This window comes from Helianthus annuus, chromosome 7 (genome assembly GCF_002127325.2).
Source record: "Helianthus annuus cultivar XRQ/B chromosome 7, HanXRQr2.0-SUNRISE, whole genome shotgun sequence".
Lineage (NCBI taxonomy): Eukaryota > Viridiplantae > Streptophyta > Magnoliopsida > Asterales > Asteraceae > Helianthus > Helianthus annuus.
This window is the reverse complement of record NC_035439.2, coordinates 15,921,193-15,930,051: the sequence shown is the minus strand read 5'-3', so window position 1 is coordinate 15,930,051 and position 8,859 is coordinate 15,921,193. Positions and strand designations below refer to the sequence as shown.

Sequence of the window (8,859 nt, the reverse complement as noted above, 5' to 3'; positions counted from 1 at the left end):
CAACTTTGTTTGAATTATTTCAATTTTGATTCATCGGTTATGAACAAGATCGATGACTAAATTTATTAATTAAAACACAAATTCATTCAAATAATTATTATCTTATATTGATATATATAAAAAAATAAATTAATACAATATTATTAAAATACACAACTGGAGTTATGCCTACAAGATCTTTGACTAACTTATATTAATTCAAACACTCATACAAGTTATATTATTCTCTTAATCTCTTAAGATTATTAATAGAAAATAAGTTCATACTTTATTATTGCAGTGAACTTGAACTATATTTAGATGCATTGGTAGGTAAAGGTCTTGGTTTGTTATTGAAGTGGTAAGATACCAATAGGATATCACCAATTGCATCTTATGAACTCAACATGAGATGACAAAAAGGGCCTTTTTTTAAGGTCGTTAACACCCTTTCATGGCCATAAAGCCTTCTTTCTATTTGCATTGGTCAAGCTCTTGGCAAAAACGTACAAAAGCAGTGTTATCTTACACATTGCTAGCGAAATATACGCATATCCAACTGACAATTCTCTCCCCATTAACCAATTTCTGTACCAAGTTTTCATGATAAAAAGCTTTTATATATATCTATATTTTGCAACTAACCAACAAAATGTGACAAGCTAAAATAACTTGAAGACAACTTTCAATAGCAATCATCTTCAGTAGCGAAAACATTTCGTTAAAACCTACGATAACAGACAAAGGTATGATCCAAAAATTAACCTATCACTATACAACAACCCAATACATGAGCCTTGAGGCAAAAGTTAATGAAGTAATGGCACAACTAATTAGAATTTCAATAAATTCACACAAATGACCAATTGTATGCGCCAATGCTACCTAACATCCAACCAAAAAACAAAACTAAACAGACAAATAGAACATTACATACCAAAATTTGTGTCACCAAATTTACACCATTCTTCTAATGCAACCCAGTTGTTTATTCACCAGTACGTCGTCTTCTTTATGTCTTCAACCACCTTGTGTTTACAGGATAAGATGACTGCAAAGGAGAGTGCAACGTGGCTAGCCATGATTAACCAGGAGAAGGTGTTGAAGTAGTTCAACATGAACCGGAACCCAACTTTGACGTCGGAGATGTCAAACCAAATCTCGGGTTGTTGACTGATAGAAAGAGGAAAACCCCTCCGGCAAACCAAGTAGTTGAGCACAAGATCTACACTTGCGAGTTCTTGAATTGTCCTTATAACCAACCTCTTAATGGGTTTCTGGACCGACCCTCGAGAGATAATCATCAGATGAACTGCCCATATAGAGCCCGTGGCTCATCGGCTCAGTTTGTCGGGGTTCCTAACTTTAACTTCCTCCAGCCAAAGCAAGCTGGTGGTTCGTTAATGGTCGAACCTGCACTATCTTCTTTTGATCCAACGGTTCTTGGAGTACCTGAAGACGGGCAGAAGATAATTAACGACCTGATGTCGTTTTATGACAATAATATTCAAGAAAACAACACGAAACCTCACACCATTTTGGTAAATAGTTTTCCACCAACACTATTATGGGAAAAAACTCATAATTTGGTAGATACCTGCTTAATCTTTGACTTAACGTTCTCAAAACAGCCAGTTGCCGTCCCAATCCATAAACTACCTCTCCGCTTGACTCCTGAGCTATTTGCCTTATATATCGCAAAGCCTAAAAACGATAGAAATAAATGTCATTTTACAAACTGGAAAAGCGTTGAAAGAGATAGTAAATAAGATTCTACTTACCACTATGGTCATCTTTTGGCTACAACTTTGGAAGATTCGTAAAGCGGACGAAGAACCTCTGGCACACTCCATGCCTAAATAAAGAGTAATTTTTTAGCAATATGTTGAAAATTGACGTGTACTAAACCAAATAAATGAAACATCCTGCAGGGGTAAATTAATTGGTTTGTTAATATGAACCAATTAATCAATTTTTTTTTGCATGAATGGACATAAGGGTGTGAATTTCTGACACGACACGAATGTAACATGAAATTCGCAGGTTTGGGTTTTAGTCTAAACGGGTTCAGGTGAGTTTCAGGTTGAACCTGTTTAGCTAAACAAGTTGGGTTCGTGTCAACCCGATCCGTTTAACCATGTTTATGTCATAAATTAAATTTTGTGGTCACAAACGGGTTAAATAAAAAGAGCTAGCGAAGAACAGGTCATATGGGTCGAAATAAGTCAGAAAATACCCTCATTTGTATATTTTCAATGCATAAAATCTTTTTAAATCTTTACTCAAAAAATTAAGATGTTAATTGAAATTATATAATTTCCTTTCAAAAAAAATGAAATTATATATTTGTGTACATAGAAAAAAAGGATCTCTTGTTATACCTTTAGAGAACAACACAAAATGGCGTCTTGATGTTGCCAAAGATCTTTCAATAACGATTCCCCAACTACCGAACCCGAGCTTAACACGTCTAGACTGGAGGTTAGGTCAAGTGTTCTATGCGTGGTTACCAATGCGTTCTTAGTGTCACCCTGGTTAACATGGATCGGTTAGTCAAACTGGTCAAAGGAGTGAGAATGAAAAAAAAAAACATCGTAAAAACTTCAAGGTTGCGGCAGTCGCGGTGCCAAGAAGGGCGATCTTTAAGAATCTCTAAAATCTAAAATCATGGAAATCAATCATACTATTAAACGAAAACAATGTCGAATAGATTTTTTATACTTGTTAAAGCTAAGAAACAATACCGCAGACTCTAGCTGCCACTCCACTACAACTCTGTAAAATCGTAAAGATCCCAACCGAATCCGGACCAGGCTGCAAAAAAGAAAAATGAAATTATGATTAACGAACTCAACTGATTTGGGATCTAACGGGATTATGATTAACGAACCCAACCCTTTTGAATCCAGATGCGGAAAAAACAAACCTTTGGACGAAAGTCGCAAAACCGGCCAACCCTCAGGGACGAAAATGGCATTTTACTCTATTATATATTATACCAAGCTTTGAGTGGGAAATGTGAAATTATCATTAAAACATAACCCTTCCGTAAATGAATGGGTTATAACTGAACCACTAATGCCTCCAAGGATCACGTGTATTACAAGATTAGTTGTAGGAACATATCGACAGAGCCGACTCTTGGGCCGGCCAACCCGGGCCGTCACTCGAGGCCCAAATTTTCAAAGGGCCCGAAAGGATTTTATAAGCTTTTATATTTATATAAAATTATATATTTATTATATGCATCCATTTATTATCCAAAAAGTGTTGGTGGTAGAGTGGAAAAAGACATTTTAAAATGATGTAGCGGTCTCAAGTTCAAGTTTTAAATCCAGCATTATTGTTTTATTTTTTAAATTCATTTCCCCATAACCACAATTTTTGGCCCAATTCTTTTTGTCGCCCGGGGCCTAAATCTTTTTAAGAGTTCTCGGGGACGACTCTGCATATCGACATTTTCAAATTAAATGAGTGAAGTTAAGATACTTTTTGTCAGCAAGATGAGCAGTACTGACCCATTGCTCTTCGTAAACAGCAACCCTCAAGATCTGGATGTCTGAACCCCCATCACTGAACTCTATGGTATGAACGATGCGCAGTCTCTTGTGGCAACCTTTAACCGAACACTAACCCATGAATCAGTGAGACAAAGAAGTGCCCTAGACAATCAATTTAAAAAGAAAATGTTATTTTATGTCAAATTGTGAATCTGCCAAACACCATATAATAGATATACAATCCAGTTTTCAGTATGGTTTTGTTTGGAAACCTTTAATTCGAAAATCAAACCAAAAACAAATGATGAAATTCGGTTTCGGATCCCAACCATATTGAGATCCCTAAACCGAATACAATTTAAATCCAGATACAATAAAGAAGTAAAACAACAAAGGGCCTTCAGACTCACTTCGGTTTTGGATCCCAACCATATTAAGAGCCTTCAGACTCACTGCGGTCTCCTTAATCGACTTGCGGACCAAATCCTTCAGTATACCGTGAACCAACCTGAAACCAATAAAGAAGTAAAACAACAAAGATTTCAAGTTATTTTATCCAAATAATAATATATATTTGCGAACATACCGCATCAACAACCGCTTCGGTAGGAGATTTGATGGTAATCAACGTAGATTCGATAAGACGACGACAGCCTTGTTCAGGTGCTATTAAATGAGGTTGATATCCATCAGATACAGTAATTAATTTTCTCACATTCTCCACTGAAAGTTGCTTGTCAAACTGTAACCTTTTTTAAAGCAGCAGGGAGTTGATTATCAAATACAGCATACACCTTGTCGCCACCTGGTCGTCTGCATATTGTTAATTTCATCAAAAAAAAAAGTTAAAACCTTTAAAACATTAACAAGCTTGAGAAGTTTCATAAATCAATGGTCCATTGAAAGAGCCCCTGGTTCAAAAATTTCGGCTTCCAATAGTCGAACAATATATGTAACCAAAGCTATTTTTTTTTTTTTTTTGCAGAAAATGAAACACAAAACTCATTTCATAGCCAAAAAAACCCAAGCACAAGAGCATGCATTAAAATTAGCCCAAATCTATCGAATTCTACATCCAATCTGTCAAGTAGATTTAGATGGATGCTTACAAATGGAAAACCTAGCTACATCATAAAAAGAACATACCTATACACCTGTAATTTGACCTCTTTTGACATTAGTAAACCTCCAGTAATGAAGAAGAAGACCGCTTTTGACATTTGTAAACCTCTGGTAATGAAGAAGTTGCAACTTGCAAGGAGTGCTTGCTCTGTGGCAAAAGTATAATGTCTGGTATTAGCATGCTTAACTCGCCCACTCAATAAATCTTTGTTATTTAGAGAAATGAGAAACACGTAACAAGATTCACTTACAAGCACTACATGAAGACAAGATTGAGTGCTTCTGGTGGCATTCGTATCAAAAAAAAATTCTGAAAGAACGTATAAAATTAACCATATTGGCTGGAATTCATATAATAAATAATCACATATTGCTATTTACCGAACAGAAAATTCAAAAATGAATCAATTTGATACAAAACATAATATATAGGGTACATTAAAAGTCAATAAATGAAAGCCAACTCCAAGGACTGTCTTTATACTAAACTAAGTGTGCATAGTAAGTTTTTAAAATGTATACTCTTGTAAACACCAGTTGCAATTGTTCAAAACATTAATCCAATAAACAAATAGTTTTGGTGTAAAACAGGTGTTTTGCATTAATATATACAAATGAAAAAAACCAATCACAAACAAAACCCATTAAACACTCTAATCGGACAAGATTCATGATGAAAAACAATTCCTTTATAGCCGATTTTGTAACTAACCAGAAAAGGGAACCTTTGATGGTCTGCTAAAGTATCTTTAAACAATAATAAAAATTATTCCACCTGCACCAAAATGCTAAAAAAAATTAATCCCATTAAAGTCATAGTGAGAAACAAACATATGAAGAATGTAGAATGAAGAAATTTATGAAGAAGAGAGGGAAAGAGAGGGGTTGACAAAATAAAGGTCAAATATGTCTGATGGAAAAAATCTAAACCCTGTTTTATCAACATCATCATTTTACGGATCTGAAAAATACAAAAAAAACCCTAGATCTACAAAAATACCAAATACATACAGGGGTGATATGAGGTCTACGAACATACAGAATACCGGATCTGCTTGTTCTTCACTCCCAAAAACGAAAAGAGTGTCACTGAAACCGGATTTGGTGATATGAGCTGTACAAAAACGAAATCAGTTCAACAAAAACGAAAAGAGAGAAGGGTAAGAACACAATACCAGCCTACACGGCTCGGACTATTTGGTTCCATGGAAGTATCAAACGCCGGCGAGGTTGCAGTGAGCCAGTGGCTCGGCTCCGCCTAGAGAAACCCTAGATCTTCTTTGAGAGAGAAGCAGGGAGATGGATGAAATGGCAAACCCTAAAATCGATTGTACAGTACCCCGTGGTTCTGCGTTGTTGATGAATTAGAGAGAGAGAGAGAGAGATCGAGAAAAGGAGGTTACCTTCATAGATCTGGCGAGATCCGAGAGCGCCATATAGCAATCGCCATAGAGAGAGAGCAGAGGATGATAGGATGAGCGGCGGACCAAATGAGGGATGAGAGAAACCCTAGTTTGTTTGTGTGTCCGCGTGTTTAGTTTAGGGGAAAGGGTATAAGTGGAAAGTGAAGTTGTCTGGTGCTTAAAAGACTTGTACATTATGCTTTAGAGGTGTTTTAAGGAAATTTCATTGACATTAAGAAGTCCTTTGGATATGTATATTATATATAGTATAGATATATATATATATGAAATTGTTAGAGTTCTCTGGTTCTTAAACTCTCTGACCCGACCAGTAAACCGGTAAAATGACGAATTTGATCGCTCCAGGTATGAAAACATCTCTTGTTTCAAATTCTTCGTTTTCGTTCCTATGTTTTTTCCCTACATTGTTAATATCAAGAATTTAAATGACAAGAAAAGAAAATCATTTAGTGTTGTGAGCTAAATTAAAAGATGATAGTGACAAAACCAACATCTTAAACTAATCACAAATGCAATTTAAAAAGATTACTTAGACTATCCACATCAAGGATGTTTGTAGGTGATTCTTGGCCTATGTGGAGTGCATTTGTGAGAGGGATGGATTAGTGGGTATTGTAGAGGATGACATGGAGGGTGTTCATTCTTAAGGATTCTTGGGGAAGAATGGTGAAGAATGGGGGAATGGTGGGTCCTTTCTTTTTTCTATTTAGTTTAAATTTAATAAATAATTATAATAAGGTTGTTTGTGGGAAGGATATATATGTTATTGTTGTGGGTAAAAAGTGTTTGTGGGAAGAATAAGTGAAAAGCTGATGTGGCATGCTGATTAGGCTGTTTGTAGAAAGGATGGCCTTTCACTGATGCGGATAGTCTTACTACTAGTTATTTTAAATGAAATAAATGCATATCAAACACCAATAACATTACTTACACCACATTTGAGTCGCATCAAAAAGCGACCTAGTCGACAAACCATCTCGGCTCAATGCGTTTGCAGCAAGTCCTTTGAGCTCACTCACTTTTAGCCTCATCTTACGCCCCTCTTCTCCTTCAATCAAACTTCTAACGCAATTCTCGACCTCATCTCTTCCTACCACTCCATTTTCGTCCACTTTCACCCTACGAGTGACACCCAAACCATCAGTCCCTAAAACCGCGTTCATTTTCTGCTCCACAAAAAGCGGCCAGGCAATCATAGGCACTCCACAAACCAAACACTCTAATATCAAGTTCCACTCACAATGTGTCAAAAACCCACCTGTAGAACCATGACTAAGGATCTTAACCTGTGGGGCCCAAACCGACACAACTAGACCCCGGTCTTCTACCCGCCCCAAAAACCCTTCCGGTAAAAACTCAAATGTGTCAAGATGACTTTGTGCATTAAAATAACTTGCATCTGACTTCCCATGTGGACTTTTCACAACCCAAATAAATCTTTGACCACTTTTTTCCAACCCAAAGGCAAGTTCATTTAGTTGTTGCTGAGACAGTGTACCGCCACTTCCAAATGACACAAACAAAACCAACCCTACCGGATGCTTATCCAACCACTTCAAACATTCAAACCCTTCACCGGTCTGGTTCTTTGAACCAGACCGTATCAACGGTCCAACTGGATAAACTTTCGGTTTACACCATTCACCTTCTTCCATGGCCTTAAACGGACGCGGTTCCAACTCTAGAAAGCTATTAACTAATATACCCTTTGGCATGCTAAACTTTTTGGCTGCCTCAACCATCCGTATATATGTCGGGTTCTTCTTATCTTGAAGCGGTTCAGCCATATCCGCTCCATGAAACGGAACACATCCAGGTAATCTCACCGGTTCAGGCACATCCTTATACACACAAGTAGGGATGAGCAAAATGGACCCGGTACCGGTACCGAACCGGTACTGGTACCGAATTTAACGAACCGGGTATATTCGGTACCGGTACCGGTACCCACTTTTGAGGATTTTCGGTACCGGTTCTTTTGGTACCGGACGGTACCGAGCTCATCCCTACTCACAAGCATACATCTCGTCTAAAGCCGGTGTTAGAAAAACACTAACCAATGTCATAGCAGAAACCGTACAGAACATGTAGACTGGAATATTAAATTCTTCGGCAACTTCAAAACTTGGAGGGCCAAAAAAGTCAACAATCAAAGTTGAGGGTCTATTTCTAATGGACTCACTAGTTAACTTGGTTAGGGTTTGACGTAGAGCAGGTAATGAACGAGTTAACGTGAGTGATATACGAGCTGCTAACCCGGCTTCTTCTGGAATGTCGTTTAGGTCTACAGGAGGGAGGAAAATGGAAGAAATGTTTTCCGGCATGGCGTTGAGGATGTCGTTTTGTGGTTTTATGGGTGAACCCGCGGCGGTGGGGATGATGAAGGTGATGAAGAGACGGCGGTGGAGGAGAAGCCGGTGAGCTAACTAGGTGAGTGGAATGAGATGACCCATTCCTGGACTCGGTAGAATGGCAATGTGAGGTTCCAATGTTGATTATAGCATGAGTTCACTTTTAATGTATCTATGTATATTTATAGTCTTCCAATCTTTTAAAACTATGGTGCTTTAGTAACACACTAATATATACTAATTTGTTTAAAAGAATAATTAGTCAAGGTTATATATTTTCAATATTAGAAATTTCGTATTATATCTTTAATAACAACACTATTATATCGTATTATTTTTCTTGTTTAGTAGGTTACGTCGTTACAATTGAAATTTACGAAAATAGCCAAGAATAAGTTTGATTTACCAAAATGGCCATTTCATGCGTCGGTGGAGCAGGGCATCACTGATTACGAGAGAGTTTATGCGTCTGCAGGGCTCATT

At 37.3% G+C, this 8,859-nt stretch overlaps 1 protein-coding gene across 34 annotated transcripts; it reads right to left on the bottom strand.

The window, feature by feature from the left end:
- Window positions 1–662: 662 nt before the first annotated feature.
- On the bottom strand, window positions 663–8,597 carry LOC110867986 (hydroquinone glucosyltransferase). Of its 34 annotated transcripts, none has more exons than XM_035975121.1 (15): window positions 6,957–8,597; window positions 6,005–6,424; window positions 5,777–5,949; window positions 5,641–5,715; window positions 5,314–5,376; window positions 4,853–4,911; window positions 4,626–4,749; window positions 4,066–4,292; window positions 3,890–3,987; window positions 3,498–3,641; window positions 2,724–2,793; window positions 2,361–2,638; window positions 1,761–1,834; window positions 1,577–1,683; window positions 663–1,431 (listed from the first exon to the last, which is right to left on the bottom strand). In XM_035975121.1, exons 1-2 carry the CDS (start codon window positions 7,810–7,812, stop codon window positions 6,315–6,317), a joined length of 966 nt encoding a protein of 321 aa, XP_035831014.1. In that variant the 5' UTR covers window positions 7,813–8,597; the 3' UTR covers window positions 663–1,431; window positions 1,577–1,683; window positions 1,761–1,834; window positions 2,361–2,638; window positions 2,724–2,793; window positions 3,498–3,641; window positions 3,890–3,987; window positions 4,066–4,292; window positions 4,626–4,749; window positions 4,853–4,911; window positions 5,314–5,376; window positions 5,641–5,715; window positions 5,777–5,949; window positions 6,005–6,314. The 34 variants fall into 34 exon arrangements, with proteins under 34 accessions (XP_035831014.1, XP_035831003.1, XP_021972756.1 ...); XM_035975110.1 differs by having other exon boundaries at window positions 2,361–2,510; XM_022117064.2 differs by having other exon boundaries at window positions 2,361–2,510; window positions 5,613–5,715; window positions 5,777–5,879.
- Window positions 8,598–8,859: the final 262 nt, after the last annotated feature.

Coding starts and splice junctions, on each gene's coding strand:
- LOC110867986 (XM_035975115.1), bottom strand. CDS start 7,812: ATGGCTGAACCGCTTCAAGATAAGAAGAACCCGACATATATACGGATG. Junction 6,425..6,956: donor TGATGCGACTCAAATGTGGT/GTAAGTAATGTT, acceptor TTAACAATGTAG/GGAAAAAACATAGGAACGAA.